The sequence below is a fragment of the Vombatus ursinus genome, unplaced genomic scaffold (genome assembly GCF_900497805.2).
Source record: "Vombatus ursinus unplaced genomic scaffold, bare-nosed wombat genome assembly UNPS02014171.1, whole genome shotgun sequence".
In the NCBI taxonomy this organism is placed as follows: Eukaryota; Metazoa; Chordata; class Mammalia; order Diprotodontia; family Vombatidae; genus Vombatus; species Vombatus ursinus.
In genome coordinates, this window is record NW_020953949.1 from 296,648 (window position 1) to 316,693 (window position 20,046).

A 20,046-nucleotide genomic window follows, 5' to 3' on the forward strand; every position below is an offset into this window, starting at 1 on the left:
CAACTGGCCAATTGTACTTTTAAAAGACTCCTCTACCTCTCTCATTTGACTTTTAAAATCCTTCTTGAGTTCTTCTAAGAAGGCTTTTTGGGCTTTAGACCAGTTCATATTCTCTTTTGATGTTGCAGATGTGGGTTTGATGACAGTGTTGCCCTCTTCAGAATTTCTGTCTTGATCTTCACTCTTCTCATAATAGGAATCTATAGTACCTTTCTTTTTACTAATGCTGTTTCTTTACTCCCTGGCCTTTAAAGAGATTAAGCTCTCCTGCTGGGGAGCAGAGGGCACTGACCCAAGCTTCTTGTGTTGGGAGCCTAGGTCTTGGTCACTGGCTTTGTGTGCTGGGGCCTCTTATGTTGGCAATTGGAGGCTGTAGGGTTCTGGCAGCTTATCTGGTATTGGACTGGAATCAGCAAGGCTGGCACTTTCAGGTAAATCTAGGTTGTCTGCTTTTCCTTTCCTTTATCTTTGTTTAGCTCCTTTTAGATAAGTGCTGCAGGGTATTTATCTGCCTGGGGCCCCTTGCAGTGCTGCCTCCCTTATTTCTGTTGAGGTACTGGGAGACTTCTTTCCTGCAGAATGCCAAGGCACCTGGTGGTTTTCTGAGCTGGTTTCCAGCAGTTACCCCACCCTCACTGAGGCACTCGGAGGCACAGCTGTTGGTGTTTGCCTGCTCGACCACCTGGGCTTCGGGATCTCCTCCTGGTTGGCAGTTGGAGGCCATAGGGTTCTGACAGCTTACCTGGTGCTGGGCTTGAATCAACAAGGCTGGAACTTTTTGGCATGTCTAGGTTGCTTTCTTCAGCTCCTTTCAGAGGAATGCTGCTGGGTGCTTATCTGCCTGGGGCCCTTTGTGGTGCTGCTTCTCCTATTTTTGCTGAGGCGCTGGGAGACCCGTTTACTATAGAATGCCAAGGGACCAGAATCTCCTCCTGGTGTGCTAAAGTGGGTCTTTCCACTAGCTGGCTGGGCGATTCCTGTTTCGTACTACTCCCCTTCCCCCAGGGTAAGAGGGGCCTTTCCCGTTAATCCCTCTAGCTACCTGGGCTACTGCACTGCTTGTCCCTGTCTTTCTTCTGGTTCAGCTGCTCCAGGGTTTTTTCTGGGGTGATATTTTCTGGGTTTTCAGAGGTTGATAGGGGAGGGTGAGAGCAACTACCTTTTTACTCTGCTATCTTGGCTTCCAGAAGTGGGCTTCATGATGATTGTTTTTGAGAAGTTGGGTGGTACAATGAATAAAGTGCTGGCCTCAGAGACAGAAAGACCTGGACCCAAATCTCATTTCTGATATATACTGGCTTTGTGATTCTAGGCAATTTATTTAATTTCTCTGTGCCTCAAGCAATTTTTTTAGACTTTCACTTGTTGAACAAAGTCCTGGCCAGTGGCAGTACAAGAAATTTCTTTGTTGCTTACTACTTTCCAATTAGTCTGTGAGCAAAAATACAGAATTCCCAGATTTTCAGTTTTAATTCAATTTTGTATTTCCTTTTTCTTTTATTCACATACAGAGAATAATGTTCTTCTAGGCAAGTTTTTAGTGTAAAGATAGGTAATATTTGTAATAAGAGAAGAATTCTTGATATTTCAGGTTTCAGACATCTTTGAGAAGTGTTCTTTAAGGCAAGAGCCTGATAGCCCAACAAAATATGTCTAAAAAAAACAGAAATGGGAATGATTGTTTCTTCAAAACAAAACAAGAAAACGAAAACTAAGTTGAGTTAATTGGGTCTGTGTAATGTGCAAAAGTTTGGGCTATAATATTCCTCAGGGTATACTGAAGTTCCTGAGTCTCAAGTTGAAATTGCCTGAAGAATGGAGTAGGTCCCAGAAAAGAAAGCATGAAATTGTTTTCCCAGAGCAGCCCTCATCCTCCAGAGCTTGGCCCCAGTTTTAGGACTGTGGAAGAGCAAGAGTTACACAACTGAATGTTCTGTGAGATCACCTTAGTAGTCTCATGCAGGACTTTTTTCATGTATCAGAAGCATAAGGCAGGTCTGACTGTGCTACTTCTCCTATTGCTCTGGATAAGAGAGAGAAAAAAATCTCCCATTGAGGACCTTCATGCAAAAAGAATATGTTACTGGAGCTAATATTTCTGAGAATTTTGTGTTTGATCACTTCATGAAAAACTGTTCCAGGAGAGGAACCCAAAACCTGTTGAGATTCTAAGATGCTTTAGAAATCATCAATAGCAGATAAAGAAGAAAAAAACACATACTTGAAGGTAAATGGAAATTTTGATATTCTTTGATCACATCAAGAGTGTTCTTATACTTGGCCAAGTGAAAAGAATTATTTAGAAAGTATCTGGTAGTTCATTACAAGCACAGATTATTATGAGTTTCTGAAATTCCAATGTAGTCTCTGGAGAAGGAAGCACTTGATATGCAAGCACAAAGCAGCAAAGTTTTACAGTTAATGTACTCACTCTTAATGCTGACTAGACTACTGAGGTGAATTTACTGATTTGGTAACCATCATTTTTCATATATTGAATCTTCAATAGGGAGAGCAAGAGGTTAATGACCCAAGGAAAAGCTTCAAAATTTCATCATTGGCCTGCTGAACATCCCCACCCAAATGTCCTATAATCTTCTCAAACTCAAAATGTCAGTTCAGTACCGTGAAAAGAACACTAACTTTAGAGTCAGAGAATCTCGGTTCAAAATGTCTGAGGCTTAATGTGACCTTGGGCAAGTCATGTGTCCTCCCTAGGATTCAGTTTACTCACCTATTGCTAACTGTTGGAGTTAGTAATCTAACTCCAATTAGATTACTCCATCTGATTGGAGTAGCAACATCTCCAATAGTTCTTACTATTGGAGTAACAACACCAATTGAGGGTGTTACTCATCTAACACTCTCTATAAAATGAGGATGCTAGATTACTTTGAGTTTACAGTCTCTACAAGCTCTAATTCAATAACACTATGACCTTTAATCCCATGATCTTGTTCTTCAAACTCATTCCTATTGCAACCTTCACACCAAGACCCAAAGGTGGATGAGGCACAATTCTAACCCTGAAGGAGTACACAACATAGACCTATCAGATGAAAGAGGGCACCAGCCAAGATCTCTGAATAATTATCTCAAATCTCCTCTTTCTGTGAGAAAAAAGATGCTTAAAATTGTTCCTGAGAAGAAACAGTTTTTCAGCTACTGAAATTGTTGATAGAAATGTATGAATAAGGACAGGTTAAATTAAGCTGTGTCAACAGTAGCCAGGTGTTTCTGATGCAAAGGAAAGGAACATACAGAAGGCTGCTGAGAGATACAAGTAATGCCACTAAGTAGATGCAAAGATGTAAAAAGGGAAGAGCCCTCACTTTCTAGGAGTTTCCAGTCTGATATGAAATGGAGAGAAAGCAATATCTGGGGTCAAAGGACAAACATGCAGACCCCAGTTCTGCCATTTACTACCTTTAGCAAGTCACTTCCTCTCTTGAGGTCTCAGTTTCCTCATCTGTAAGATGAGGGGGTCTCTAAGGTCCCATCTAGATCTAAATTGATAATCTAGATCTAAAATTGATAATTGATAATTACATGTCTAATTGAGTTTTTAAATAGGTGTCAATATTTATTGACTGATTGATCAGGGGCTCAACAAATACTTTTTGAATGGAATTGAACTTCCTTTTCAACAAAGGCTAAGCTACAACACCCAGGTTCTAGTCTCTGGCTTCTTCCTTGATATCATCTTGTACTAATTGGTTATTCCCCCCTTCCCAATCTTCGCACTCCCCCAGGGACCAATCACTAAGCAACTGTTCTTCTCTGTCTGAACTGCTACAGATGAAAGCAAATGTAATAGAAGGACTCAACTGGACATCTGGGAAGGAGTTTGTTCTATTGGGATTTTCAGAATACCCGAAGACTGAAATGTTCATCTTTCTTTTATGTCTGGTGATGTACATGGTAATCATATTGGGGAATACTATTATAATTATTCTGACTATCCTGAATTGTCACCTTCACACCCCAATGTATTTTTTCATCAGTAATCTCTCCTTCTTAGATATCTGTTTTATATCCTCTTTTGTCCCCAAAATGTTGACAAACTTCTCATCAGGGAGAAAAACCATCTCCTTCTCTGGGTGTATGTTTCAAATGTATATCTCCCTTGCCATGGGGTCCACAGAGTGTGTGTTTTTAGCCACAATGGCTTATAATCAGCACATGGCCATCTATAACCCCCTTAGATACCCTATAATCATGAACAACAGACACTGTGTGCAGCTGGTGGTTACATCCCAGCTTGTAGGTTTTCTCAACTTGACTATGGAAACAACTCTTGTAATAGGGTTGCCATTTTGTGGGAAAAATATAATTAATCATTTTGTTTGTGAAATCTTAGCCATACTAAAGTTGGCCTGTGTTGACATCTCCTTGAATGAAATTGTTATGTTGATAGACAGCATAACACTTGCATTCTCCCCATTATTGTTAATTATTATCTCCTATATTTTTATTCTCTCTGCCATCCTGAGAATCAACTCTGCAGAAGGGAGGAAAAAAGCCTTTTCTACTTGATCAGCACACTTAACTGTGGTGACTTATGTGGTGTTTTATGGGACCATTCTCTTCATGTATATGAAGCCCAAGTCCAAAAATTCAATTGCAGACAAATTTATCACATTGTTCTATTCGGTGGTGACCCCCATGCTGAACCCCATCATTTATAGCATGCGGAACAAGGAGGTGAATGAAGCTGTGAAACATGTACTGAAAAGACTACCATTTAAGAGGGGTCCATCAGATGCTTAGCCCTAATCATCATTCCTTTTACTTCAATATTCTCACATAAGAAAGTTCAAAATGGAGTTAATATTGTATTTAGGTGGTCTGGGTTTTTGTCTTCTTTACTTCTTGAAGAAAAAACTTCAAATACAAGCAAAAGTCCTAAAGATGAACTATCACCCTCTAATTTTTCTGTGAATTTCTTGCGACATAACACTCCCTGAATTTTTGCTAAGTGGATAATTGGTGAAAAACAAATGCTTATTTATCCATGTTGCCTGACTCTGCCCAAATTCAAAATGATTTCTTGCCCATATTTAAGGGTACCAAGTAAAACTTAGCCTTTCTTTGGAACTTACCCATATTGAGTAACTCATGAGTAACACCTTCCTAGCTCCCAATCCCTTTCCCTACAATGTCATCATGGTTTTGTACAAGACCATGCACAAAATGTGATGAAATGAAAACCATTTCCCCCATTTTATTTTCTGTATGACACTGAGTTTCCTTTTCAATGGTATGTCTGGGAATAAAAAGATTTTTTTCCCCTATTGATTTCCTGACCCTTACAAAGAGAATGAAAAAGACTGATTGAGAGATTAGCAAAACCCAGCCCAGAGAGTGAATCCACACTAGAACCGAGGGTAAACGATGACATTCAAGTAAAGGTATCAGTAGGTCAATAGAAATGCAGGCTAAGGTCAAAACTAGATGTTTCCAAAGGCAACCAATCTAAAAGACTAAGTGGGAATCTATGACCTGAACCTGAGAGTAAAAGATTCAAAACGGGAAAAAGGAAGGAGATCCACACAGAACAAGGCTAAGACAGTTCCACACAGGAAGATAAGTAGAATTGACAGTTGCCAGTTTTTCTTAAGCAAAATGTCAGTCCAACATGAGCTTTTCATGTGACTGGTATGTTAATAGTGTTCTTTCATCACTCTTCTCTGTCCATTCATCTGTGGGCCCAGACATTTTCCATTGACCAATCAATTCATAATAATTTATTAAGTGTTTACTCTGTACCAGACACCAGGTTAGGTGCTAGAATACAAAAATATAAAGTGTTCACACTTTATGGGGCAGATATCATAAAAGTATATATAAAATAAACACAAGTTAATTTATATTGGGGGAGGAGGTACTAGAAATTGGCAGAGATAAGAAAAGGTTTCACATAGGAAATAGTGTTGGAGCAAAACTTCAGAAAAAACTAGGGAGTCTAAGATAAAGAGCTACAGAGGGAGTGTAAAATGGTAAATTTTGGAGATGGAAATGGCAAACACTCCAGTATATTTTTCAAGAAAACCCCATGGACAGTTGGTCCACAGGGTCATGAAGAGTTGGACATAACTAAACAACTGAACAACAACAACCACTATTCAGAGTTGTTTATGTCATTATAAAAAAGACCTATTCTTCCTCATAGCAGGCCAGTGGGATTCTATTAAAGTAACATGGAAGATACATATATGTATCCAAGAAGATATTTTTTTAATAATATGGGCCCTCTCTGCATTCTCAGGACTTTAAGAAGGATTAAATAAACTTTAAGAATACTAGCTCTTCTATTAGTCATATAAATGGGATAAACTACATTTCCAGATACAAGACTGTTCTAGTAGCCAGGTAGCAAGAGATGGAAGTGTTTTTAACATAAAAAAATCCAGGAGTATATGCCTGTTCACTTTGGATTGAATGGAGAAAAATTTTCCAAGAAAGCATTATTTAGGTCAAAAGAGGAAAGATACAAGAACTCCTTTCTCTTTGCCTCCACAGTCAAGAATCCCTTTCAAGGGTCATCCAGTGACACTTCCCTTTAGTTCATAGACTCCATCACCTAGGTTCTGATCTTTGGGTTTGTGGTTCTTCTGGCTCAACCAACATAATTATAGTCTCCAATCCTGGAGGAAGCCTCCATCTTTATCCCTCCCAAACTTTTCCTCTGGTATCCAAAAGGTGAGATTCTCAAATCCAGGGCTTTTGAGCCAAGGCCAGAGCATAACCCACTATACCAAGAGTAAAGTCATGTAAATAAGGATCGATGAGGAAGCCCATTGTATTAACCTGTAAAGATTGTCTTGAATCTCAGTTCTGTAAATCAGTATATTAGCTCTCCCTCCCAAACATATGTCATCTAAAATAGAATAAGTAACAAAGTCATTGATAAAAATGCTGAGGAAAACATGAGAAAGAAACAGAGTTTGGGGACAATTTGAGATCTACTTTTAAGACTGTCTTTGAGATTCCCCTTTAAGTTGGCATGAATCTGGTAGCCATCACTCATTGGGTCCAGTCATTCTATCAGCAACAACCAAAGTTAATCTAAACATGCTACCATATGTCTCTCATCACTCCATTTTCACAAGAGAATTATTGGTCAGTCTCACTCATAATCAAAAATGCCAAAAGGCTAATCTAGACTAGGAGTAGGCCTCCTGCCACAGTAGATATCAATGTGCATACCCACTATAGGTAAGGAGTTGGCCAGGTACCCGTACGTGGAGCAGATGACAATTCTGATTTAGTATACTTCACATCTGCCAGTTATCAGACAGTTAACTGGCATTTATTAAGTATCTACCATGTTGCCAGGCACTATGCTAAGCACTGAGGATACAAAGAAAGGCAAAACAAATTTTTTTCTCAAGTAGTTTACATTCTAATGTGGGGTATAACATGCAAACTATGTACAAACAAGATATATGCAGGATATTTGGAAGAGAAAAGGTGATAAAGGGAAGTCTGGGAAAGATTTCTTAATGTAGGCTAAACTGTCTTTTACAGGTCTCAGTTTGACTGAGGCAATGCCCATTCAGCAATCAAGGTTTATTAAGAAATGAGCCAGAGAATAGCCTCCTTACCTAGTTAAAAAAAATCCAATCTGGGAGGGGAAGATCCTCAGGGTTTCTGGTCAAAATAGAAACAATTGCTATTTATATTCATTCTGAGCGAATCTGGGCCCAAATAGTGACCAAGTAGGGCTTGCCCTGGGACCTATTATTGGCCAATCAAGAAGAGCCAGAGAGATTTGGGGTTCTAAAAAAAAAGGTTTCCAAGACTAAAATTTACATTCCCTTTGAGCAGAAGGTCTCCCACTGCATCCTGGGCTATCTCCTGTTGTCCTGATCTATATCTGGCTACTGGATTCAGATGACTCCAGAGAAGAAAGTGAGGCTGGTGACTTTGCATAGCCATCCCTCATTTAAATCCAGTTCACTTGCATGTCGTGACATTACTTCCTTGATGCCATGGTCCTCTTCTGGAGAACATAGGACAAACTACAACAACAACAACTGTAGCTGAGACTTGAAGGAAAGTGGGGAACCTAGGAAACTAGGGCATGGGTATGAGAGAGGAGAGAGTTCCTGGAATGAGAGATAGCCAGTGAAAATACTCAGAGGACAGCTAGGTGGTGCAGTGAATAGAACTCTGGCCTTGGAGTCAGGAGGACCTGAGTTCAAATCCAGCCTCAGACAATTAACACTTACTAATTGTGTGACCTTGGACAAGTCACTTAACCCCAGGTTGCCTCACCAAAAAGCAAAAAAAAAAAAAAAAAGGCAAGAAAATACTCAGAGTCAGAAGATGGAGTGTCTCGTGAAAGGAAGGTCAAGGAGGTCCCTATCATTGGACTGCAGAATGTATGGAGGAGGAATGAAGTGAAAGAAGACCCAAAGGGTAGGAAGGGGTCAGTTTGTAGAAGGGCTTTAAAAGACAGAAAATTTTAAAGCTGATGCTGAAGGCAATAGGGATATACTAAAGTTTATTGAATAGGAGATGATATGATCAGATCTATATTTTTGGAAGATCACTTTGATAGCTGTGTGGAAGATTGACTGAAGTGGGGAGAGAATCAAAATAGGGAGACCAGCCAGCAAACTAATGCTATAGTCCAGTTTTGAGGTCATAAAGACCTTCACCAGGGTGGTGGATGTGTCAGAGGAGAAAAAGTGGCATTCCCTTCCCCAAAAAGTTAAAGAAATGTGGGGAATTGGGCTGAGTAACACAGATAATTGTGTCAGTCCCTTGATGTTTGAGTTGGCAAAATGGAACCTTAAGCTCTTTCTATTTTATGTATTATTTAATGTGGCACCAATTAAAGCAGCATGATAAGTTTTGTGTAATTAGACTTATGACTTATCTATAAAGCATTCTAAACTTGTTAACTTCCACATAATTCCTACATACTACTTTAAATTACTTCTGGGAATATATAGAGTCCTTAAGGAACACTGGGGTTCAAGGCAGGGGAATGAGGAGAAGAGTTAAGTTGGCATCTAGAACCAATTGTTGTACCTTTAGAACTTTCCAGGGTCCACAGACTAGAGCAAACATTTAGAGTATATTGAAAAAATAATGCTGCTCTCTTCTCTAATTAATGTCAAGGTATTAGAGGGAAAGAAATAATATTCTATTAAGTCTGACAATATCTTGAAATATTTCTAAATTTAAATTGTAATCCAATCCTTTGTCCTATGACATGTATTAAGTGTGTTCTAAGAAGAAAGAGGGTTATATAAACAAACCTTATTAAAATCATTTGTATCCATATTGAAGCCTAGGGAAAATGGAGATGGAGAGAAATGTGCTTGGTGCTGTGTCAAACCACCAAAGTGTTGTTGGAAATGTGTTTGAAATAGTTTCTTTGTTTAGAAAGGTAGAATAACCAGTTAAGTGTCTTGGCATGAACAGAAGAGGAGCTCTGGATCTCACAGTGGGAGGTAAATAAAAATTGTTGTCTGTAGAATATGGTAGGAAGAGCAAAGCTTTAATAGAATAATTAGAGATAGAAACCAGATTGCAAGGAACTACAGCATGACTGAGTGATGAGTAAATTGAAGATAGCCCATCTAGAAGTTTAGCAATAAAGGAAAAGAGATAGAGGGGTGATAGCATGACCAGGAGAGAAATTTTCTTTAAGAAAAAAGAAGACCTGAACGTATGTGTAAGGAGGAAGGAGTCTGTGGAGAAGGAGCAATCAAAAGACATGGGAATAATTGCTGGGCAAAGTCCTAGAAAAAGATTGAGTCAAGAATAGTGCTAGAAAGGTTAGTTGTTTTTTTTTTCTTTTTATCAAGCAGTAGGAATGCCTCTTTCTCAAAAATAAGGAAATAACAGGAAACTATATGGAGAAATTTTGAGGAGAGGAGAAAAATTGAAGAATCTCTAGTGAGAAGGTCTTATCATTACTTAGATCAGAAATAGAAATGGACTTTCTTGAACCAACTAGGTATAATTAATTTCAGTAAAAAAAACCCACTACTATTAATTTGTATTTAGGTATTTTATTCAGTGGCAATATGGGAATATATAGTGTTTAATTTATATCTCCTATATTATCATTTTACAAGTAATGTTGAGGTGTAAAAGCCCTTGATTGGTATGAATGAATGAATTAATGTAAAAAAAAAACTATAAATACATCTTTATCATGTGCCAAGCACTGTGCTATGCATTTGTAGCCAAAAATCTATATTCTAGTATTGACAGTGCCACTTACAGGTCGTTTGACCTAAGGCAGCTTACTTAATATTCTCTGAGTTACAGGGAATTTGTAGAGGAAGGAGATGGTCTTGGGAGTGTCAGTCAAGTTGTAAGAAAATGTCAGTGTGAGAAAAACGCATCATATAAATATTCTACAACAATGCAGATTGGCCAGTCATCTATCATAAGCTTAGAAAGTTTTCTCAGGTCACTGAAAGGTTACGTGACCTGCCCATATTCACACATTTAAACTCTATCAGAGGCAGGATTTAAACACATATCTCCCTCATAGAGTTATTGTGAAAAATCAAATGAGATAAAAATATGAAAATATCTTCTAAACTACAGAGCTCCAGATATAGATATGAGTTTAATTATTGTCAATATTTTTATTTATCCTTAGTTGTGCTGTCACGTACCTGGAATAATGTGTCCTCTACTTTGTGGCAACATTTCTTTATTTTTTCCCCTACATACCCTATAGCACAGGATATAAGACCATAGGGGAAATGATTACATATCATTAGAAATGTAAATCATTGTTATTATGCAATTTCAACTTCTATGAGCTATGTCCTTCTCTAAATCCTGCAGGTGACCTGGATGCAATTACATGGACAAGGGGAATTACACCATTGTGACTGAATTTTTCTTGGTTGGACTTTCTCATTACCCAGGTCTCCAGATATCTCTTTATGCTCTCTGCCTGATGATGTACCTGGTCATCTTATTGGGAAACAGCACCCTCATTATCATCAGCATCCAAGATCCCCGCCTTCACACTCCTATGTATTTTTTCCTTGGGAACCTCTCCTTCCTAGATATATGTTATACATCTTCCTCTATTCCTCCAATGCTTGCAAATTTCATGTCTTCAAGAAAATCCATTTCCTTCACTGGATGTGCACTACAAATGGTTATTTCTCTTGGTCTGGGCTGCACAGAGTGTGTGCTTCTGGCCGTGATGGCTTTTGACCGGTACGTTGCCATCTGCAATCCCCTAAGGTACACCATCATAATGAACAAGGGACTCTGTATCCAGATGGCAACTTGGACCTGGGTGTTGGGCTTTCTGAATTCCCTGCTGCTCACTCTGTTGGCTATGATGAGACCTTTCTGTGACAACATCATTGACCATCTTACCTGTGAGATCTTGGCTCTTCTCAAACTTATCTGTGGAGACATTTCCCTCAATGTGTTTATCATGACAGTTGGAAATTTTGTTTTCTTAGTCACCCCTTTGCTGCTCGTTTTCTTTTCCTATGTCTTCATCCTCTCCACTATCCTGAGGATCAATTCTAGTGAGGGGAGAAAGAAAGCCTTTTCCACCTGCTCAGCCCACTTGACTGTGGTGATCTTATTCTATGGCTCAGCCCTTTTCATGTATATGAAGCCCCAATCAAAGGATACTAAGACTTCTGATGAGCTCATTGGCCTATCTTACTGGGTAGTGACCCCAATGCTGAACCCTATCATCTATAGCCTGAGGAACAAGGAGGTAAAAGAGGGTGTTGAGAAAGTCCTTAAGAAAAATCTGCATTTGAGGAGAAAGTGAAATATTTTAAGGTTGATAGTAACTTTGGTTTTTTTTTGGTTTTTTGTTTTTTGTCTAGACCATTGTCCTTTACATTTTGGTTTTTTTTTTTGCCTAATAAATTCAGTAAAATTGCCAGAATCTTATTAAAATATGCATGTTTTCTAGATAATTTAAAATATGTTTGTATATTCATCCAAATAAACATTTATTGAACATCTACAATGCATATTTCACAGAACCCTAAAATATCAAGGTTCAAAGGAATCTCAGAGACCACACAATCCAATACAACTCACAGCTGAAAAAGAATCTAGAATGTACTCAACAAGTAGGTCACTCAGCCTTGGCCTTAAAATCTCCAGTGATAGGAAATCTTCCTATCAGTCCATCCCACTTTTGCATAACTCTAATTATACTGGCTATATAGAGCTATAGAACTGTTAATCAATATTATGTGGTAGAGTCACAATGACAATATATTATATGATATTATTATTTGATATTAAAGCTCAAAATAATTGAAGACAGTACTCATGCCCCCTATTCTCAAAGGAGAGAATACATTTATGTGCTTTACAAACCTTACAATGCTGTATTAAAATTTTCATGGTTTTGTTATTAAAATTGTTTTTTATTAAATTTTTCCTTCTCCAAGCTAAATATCCTGTTTTTTCAAACAAATATCATACAGCAAGAAAAAAAAGAAATTTACAAGATAAATTTATTTAAGAGGATTGGCAAGTTGTACTTAACAGATTTGCAGTTTTGTGTGCAATCATCTTTTTGTTATTCTATTATGTTATGGAAATGTTTGTTTTATTTCATAAATTAAAAATAAATAAAAAAATTTTAAAATAATTAAGACATAATAAAACTGTTCTCAGACCTTCTGTTTTATTAAACTCTATGACCACTAATGATAAAAAAAGTTCTGATTAGACATGTATCATCTCCCTATAGTATAATATTAGCAATTTATCCTTATTTAATCCCTTATGATTATTAATTCATGTAAACTTTTTTATATATCTCTAGATTCATGTTTATGCTTCAAATTTTCCATTTGGTTCTGGTGTTTTCCTCAGGATTTTTTGAAAGCCCTCTATTTCATTAAATATTCATTCTTTTCACTCTAGGATTATATTCAATTTTTCTAAGCAAGTTATTTTTGGTTGTAAACCTTCACTATTTCATATACTTTGCCTTCTAGATTATTGTATCTCAAGCTATGTACTCTTTTATAGTGGCAGTTCGAAATCAAGTGTGATCTTTACTGTTGCTCCTCATTGCTTCATTTCTTTGTTTCTGGTTGCTTAAAATATTTTTTCTTTGTCCTAGAAGCTTTGGTCATAATGTTCCTGGGGAGTTTCCATTTTGGAGTTTTTTTCAGGAGATACCTAGTGGATTCTCTTTGTTTTCTCTTTGTACTTTGGTTCTAAAAGCTCTGGGAAGTTTTCTTTTAAGACTTCTTGAAATATAATGGCTAGGCTCTCTCTGTCTCTCTCTCTTTTTCTCTGTCTCTGTCTCTGTCTTTCTCTTTCTCACTCCAATAATTCTTAAGTTTTCTCATCTTCATCTGTTTTGTAGGTGAATTGCATTTGGTATGAGGTTCCTTATATTTCCTTCTTTATTCAGTCATTTGACTGTATTTTCAAATTTTTGATCCCTCATTGCGTCATTAGCTTTTCTTTGGTACATTATAATTTTCAGGGAGTTTGTTGCTTGGACAAGATTTTGTATTTCTTATTCCAAGCTGAGAAATAATTTTCCAATTCTTTCCTGCATAGCTCTCACTGCTTTTTCCAATTTTTCTTCTATGACTCATTTTATCTATAAAAGTATTTTTATCTCTTTTTTAAAAACCTTTGCAACATCTCTTCTAGGAATTCTGGTAGAATTTGTGACTAGTTTATGTTTTCTTTTGAGGCTTTGCTAATAAATATTTTGGAATCATTCTCTCTTTTCTTGCATTTTTGTGAAATGTTCTTGTCAACATAATAGCTCCCTCCTCAATCTGCCTTGGATCTGTGACCAAGAAGTGGGTAGCACGAGACAAAGCTGCCAATTGAGTGCTGTTCCATGCCATGGATGAGCTCTTAGTATCCCAGTATGGGAGCAAGACCTCTTCTATCCCCTGGACACAGCCCCAGTCTTCTTTCAGTCTCTGGGTGCTGAAATAAACCACCCACCATCCTTCTGGTCAGTCTCGATCCTCAATGTACACAGACTTCTCTGTCTGTCTTCCTCTGCTAACCTGGACTGGAAAAATGACTGACTTTTTCTTGGATCAATGTGGTTTGTTTTCTAGATCTATTTGGAGGAGTTTTTTGGAAGAAGGGAGGTCACTGTATTTCTTCCTGCTAGTTTCCCATCTTAGTCCTGCTTTCCACTACTTCATTTCATAGACAGTCACTAAAAATTCCTTTAATAGTAATTTTTAGAATTTTTTCAGGTAACAAAATCAAGTTCACTGGTTTACAGTGTGACAAAACTTTTTTCTTCTCTTCTTTGATGCAAATATTTTTCCTAATCAATAGTTTCTCTCCTTATTCTAATTGTATAGATTTTGTTCATAATACAAGTATCTCAATTTTGGGTAATAGAAATTATGTATTTTGTTTTTTGTCATCTCCTCTGTAAAGATTACAGCAATCCCACTGCATACCTTATAGTTGGGGCAGCTAGATGGTGCAGTGCATAAAGCATTGAACCTAGAGTAAAGTAGATCTGAGTTCAAATCCAGCCTTAAATACTTCCTAGCTATGTCACCCTAGGCAAGTCACTTAATCCTTATTTGCCTGAGTTCCTCATCTGTAAAATGAGGACATACCAGAGAAGTAAATGGCAAGCCACTCCAATATCTTTGCCAAGAAAACTCCACAGATTTTGTCTTTGAGATCACATAGAGTCAGACATAACTTAATGAGTGATAACAACAACAATAACAACAAACTTTTAGTTAGGAGGCAAAGTTCAATTAAGATTTGAGTTCAAATCCAGCATCAGACACACACTAGCTGTATCTTCCTAGGCAAGTAATTAACCTCTGTTGTCTCATTTCCTCATTTGAAAATTGGGGATAGTAGTACCATTTACCTCCCAGGGTTACTGTGAGGATCAAGAGAGATAACATTTTTAAGTACTTTGCAAACCTTAAAGTCCCATATAAATGTTAGCTATTATTATTTATAATTTTTATTAGATATTCCTTGGGAATTGTATATTCTATTTTTAAAATTATGTATGTCTAATTTATTATGATAATGCTAAAACAAAAATGAAAGCATGTTGTAACATGAAAAGTCATATTAGGGGTTTAGTCTTATGGTCAAGATACATTCACTTGTCCTATAGCCAGGTAAGGTGTTAAGTCCAGATTTTATTTCTATGTCACTTAAAATAGGTTTAAGAAGTCTACTCTTTTTGGAGGGGCTCTGGGAAATGGATCTACTAATGCAGTGTGAGTAGAGCTATGCATTGGTCCAATCATTCAGGAAAATAATTTGGAAAAATATCAAGAAAATTACTTAAATGTCCATAGTCTTTGGTCCAGAGGATGCCTCCTTACACACACACACACACACACACACACACACACACACACACACACACCCCTACATGTATACACTAAGGGAGTCATTGATAAAAACAAATGGTCATATAAACAGCAAAACATTTATAGTTGCATTCTTTGTTGTAGAAAAGAATAGAAAACAAATGGTCATCAATTGGGAAATGACTAAAGCAACTGTGATACCTAACTGAAATAGAACTCTCTCTTTTCTTTTTCTGCACTGCAGCTACAACCACGAGTATATTCAGGCTTCAGAAGATGTGTGCCTCTAGTAACCTTTCGATGTGGAAAGAAGGTATGGCTTGACCCCAATGAGACCAATGAAATTGCCAACACCAGCTCCCATCAGCAGATCCAGAAGTTGATTAAAGATGGGCTGATCATCCAGAAGCTTGTTACTGTCCACCTTCATGCCAGATGCTGGAAAATTATTAAGACTCAATGGAAGGGCAGGCACATGGGCATTGGTAAGAGAAAGGGTACTGCCAATGCTAGTATACCTGAAAAGGTGACCTGGATTAGGAGAATGAGGATTCTGCACCATCTACTCTGAAGATATTGTGAATCCAGAAAGATTGACCACCATACATATCACAGCCTGTATGTGAAGATGAAGGGAAATATGTTCAAGAATAAGGTGATCCTCACGTAGCACATTTATAAACTGAAGGCAGACAAGGCCTGGAAGAAGCTCCTGGCTGATGAGTCTGAAGCTTGACTGTTCAAGACTAAGTAAGAGCAAAAGGGCTAAGAACAGCATCTACAGGCTAAGAAAGAAGAGATCATCAAGACTTTGTCCAAGGAGGAGAAGACCAGGAAATTATTCTCCCCTATCTCTTCTGTACATAATACTCATTTATTTTGCTCATACAATCAAACTCAACAGACTGTTAAAAAATAAATAAAATAGAATATTACCATACTGTAAGAAATGATGAATAAAAGGATACAGGATTTAGGATACAGGGAAGCATGGAAAGATTTATATGAACTGACAAAAACAAGTAAACCAGAATCAGGAAAAAATATACATTATGACTACATGAGGTCAAATAAAACAAAAAAAGAAAACTGAGTGCTTTGTAATTAGAATGGCCCAGAAGTGGATATGAGAAAATGTACCTCTCTCCTACCATTATAAAGGTGAGAGACTATGAGTATAGAACATTTCTGATACCATCAATTTCAGTTCATATGTCATTGGATTTTGCAGAACTGATGTTCTTTTATTTCTTTTTCATACTTTGTTACAAAGAATTGCCCTCTGAGTAAAGATCAAGGGAGGGATATTTTTGGAAGTGATGATAAAATATAATTTTTTAAAAAATTTAAGTCTCTTTATAACTTGCTTTATGTTCATCATCAAAAAATTGTCAAACAACATTCCATCTGTTGTTACAAGGACTTTTATGATTTTCACACATGAATGAAAGGCATCTGGTAGGTAACTTTAAGACATTGGTTTCTCGGGAAAGGAACTACTTACTGCCACTAATCATCTCTGGCTGCCAATGGTACCAACAGTACTATTGAACTTCTGCATTCAGAAGGTCCTAGCAACACATTCCTTTTGAGTTTGTTGCTTGATCATCTACTCAGGGAAGAACAGGCACAAATGAGGCAAAAGCAGGCATTTGCTTATAGCTACCATGGCCAGGTAGGACAAAAGGGCCAGGTTTCTCTCCCCATCTGGTTCTCTGTAGTCCTTCCTCATTTATAGCTCGTAAGGAAAGCAAAATGATAGAAGGGCAAATTGTAGCTTTTGTATACTCACTGAATTCTGACTCAGCAGCTAATCTGGGAATTCTTTTGTCATCATACAGTTCAAACCAATGAATTGTACCTATGCAAAAGTAACCTCCCCTAATGTTTTCACACTGGAACCAAGCAGGGAATATATGGAGATGTTCCAAGGAATGGCCTTGATAGACCAGTGCACTCATGCCCCATTATATAATTGCTATGGTCAGCAAATGGCCTGGGGGTATATTTTGTACTTTTTATCCATATCCTCAATCCAGGAAAGTTCTCTGGAGCCCTAAGGAAACTCAAGCATTATTTTTTTGTTTTTAATTAATTTATTTTCAATAATCTAAATCCATTTTCTCTCCACACCATCTCCCTGTCCCCATTGTTAAAGAGAAAAACAAAATCCATAGTAACAGCTAGGCATAGCGAAGCAAAAACAAATTCCTGCATTAATCATGTCTTAAAAATGCACATATCAGTCTATACCCCACTTCCTTTAACTGTCAGAATGTAGACAGCATGCTTCATCACTGCTCTTCGGGAATCCTCATTGGTTGTTATGTTAATCAGAGTTCTTAAGTCTTTCAAATTTGTTTGTCTGGACAATGATATTATTATATAAATTATTCTTTAGGTTCTGCTCGCTTCCCTGTGAGTTCTTACATGTCTTCCCAGGTTTCTCTGAAACCAAATCTTCCATAATTTTTCATGATATAATAATATTAATAATACTCACAATGCATTATCACAATAAAATTTATGATATTAATTCATAATAATACTCTGAATTCTTAGGTACCACTTTAATTTCTAATTTCTTGCCATTACAAAGAAAGCTGTTATATATATATATATATGTATATATATTATATATATTTTAATATATTTTCCTCTTCCTTTTTGGCTAGACAATGGGGTTAAGTGACTTGCCCGGGGTCACACAGAGCTAGTAAGTGTCAACTGTCTGAGGCCAGATTTGAACTCAGGTCCTCTGACTCCAGGGCTGGTGCTCTATCCACTGTGCCACCTACTATTTTCCTCTTTCTTTAAGCACTTTGGGATAAAATCCTAATACTGGTATCACTAAGTTAAATGATATGCACCGTTTAGTCACTTTTGTGGCATAGTTACGGATTCCTTTGCAGACTGGCTATGCCAGTTCCTAAATCTACCAAGAGTTCATTAGTGTACCTGTTTTCCTCTAGCTTCTCTAACAATTTCTATTTTCATTTTTTGTTAACTTTGGAAATCTGGTGGATGTAAGGTAGGACTTTAGATTTTTAAAATTTGTATTTCTCTATTAGTGATCTGGAGCATTTTTCATATTGGCATTTGTGGCTTGGATTTCTTCCATTGAAAACTGCCTGTTCAAATCCTTTGATAATTTGCCATTGGAGGAATAGACTATATTTTTATAAATTGGAGTAAATTCTTTATATATCTTGAAAACAATAATTTTATCAGGGGAACTTGCTGCAAATGTTTTTTTCCTAGTCAACTACATCCCTTCTAGTTTTAGATGCATTGAGTTTATTTGTGCAAAAATTTGTTAATTTTATGTATAAAAATTGTTTTCTTTTACTCTTCTATCATCTCGTCTATTTTTTGTTTGGTCAGGAACTTGTCAGCTATCCTTCATTACCCTTTCAAATGCCTGCTCAACAGATTAAATTAAAGTGTTTCAAAAGGGCCATGTGGTATAATTCACAAAAAATGTAGAAATTTGCATTTATCCAAATTTCTGAATACATATTATAATTTAAACAAACATAGTATTTTACAAAGTTCTCATAGTTTACTTTCTGTCTTGGAGCTTTCAAATGTATACCCCAACCAAAAAACAAGGAAAAAATAGAAAAGAAACTCAAATTTCCAAGCAGAGGAAAAATGAGGTCCTTACATAATTCCCTTGCCCTATTACCTTAGCCCTAGATCATTGCTATCATCTACCTTCTCCAGCCTAGTCACCCAACTTCTGAACTTTAGTGTTCTTCCAAACTCCTCACTCTGCCTTACCCAACATACACCATCAGTTACAAATCTTACTTTTTGTACCTCCGCAATCTCTCTCACATCTATTTTCATCTCTGTGTTCCTATAGACACATTTGTTCAGGCATTCATCTCCTCTTAAGACTATTACAATAGTCTTCTAATAGTAATCCCTACCTTAAGACTCTTCTCTCTCCAATTCATACTCCCCACAACTGCTAGAGCAATATTACTAACTTTCAGTTCTGGCCATGTCACTTCCCTACTCAACAAACTCCAGTAACTCCCTATTGCTTTTAGAATCTACTAAAAAGGTTTTTTGGTTTGATATTGTTTTGTTGTTGTTTTACTTTTAAAGTCTTTTACACTGCAGTACCAAAATATCTTTCCAATCTTATGTTTTCCTCCTATTCCCATTCTCTGTGATCTAGTCAGGCTTGCCTTCTTGCTGTTCCTCATTCATGACACTACATCTACCATCTGTTTCTTTGAAGTGGCTATTCAAAGAACTAGGCCTGGAATGTACTCTCTCCTTGCCTTCACCTCTTAGAACTCCTTGTTTCCTCCAAAACTGGATAGAGCAGGGAATAGAGAACTGGGACAGTGCCTGCTACATAGTAAGAACCACCTAAATGATTTTTTTAAAAAACAGCTCAAATGCCACCTTCCATGTGAATCCATTTCTGATCCCCTAGCTCCTAGTGTCCATTCCTACAAAATTTCCTTGGATTTATTTTGAACATGTTTATGTAATAGGAGAACTAGCCAAGGGGAGCATCATTCCCAGAGAATGTATAACTGTTTTGCTGATACTAACCTAGCTGGAAGAATGGAAGAGGCTGGGGTGCCTGCTTCCAGAAAGGCATAATGACATGTAAAGGAAAGGCCCTGCTCCCTGATTTGGAGAATGATCAGGTTCTTTGATGTTTCCAATCCATTTACCTCTTGGTGAATAAAAGGACTTA

The 20,046-nt window shown here is 37.2% G+C and overlaps 1 protein-coding gene and 2 pseudogenes across 1 annotated transcript; all 3 read left to right on the forward strand.

Moving 5' to 3' along the window:
* Positions 1 to 3,816: 3,816 nt before the first annotated feature.
* LOC114041283 lies at positions 3,817 to 4,770 on the forward strand (annotated as a pseudogene).
* A 6,073-nt stretch (positions 4,771 to 10,843) lies between these two features.
* On the forward strand, positions 10,844 to 19,191 carry LOC114041284 (olfactory receptor 13D1-like). Its single transcript, XM_027859666.1, has 2 exons — positions 10,844 to 11,765; positions 19,040 to 19,191. Exons 1-2 carry the CDS (start codon positions 10,844 to 10,846, stop codon positions 19,189 to 19,191), a joined length of 1,074 nt encoding a protein of 357 aa, XP_027715467.1.
* Positions 13,852 to 16,242, forward strand: LOC114041254 (annotated as a pseudogene).
* Positions 19,192 to 20,046: the final 855 nt, after the last annotated feature.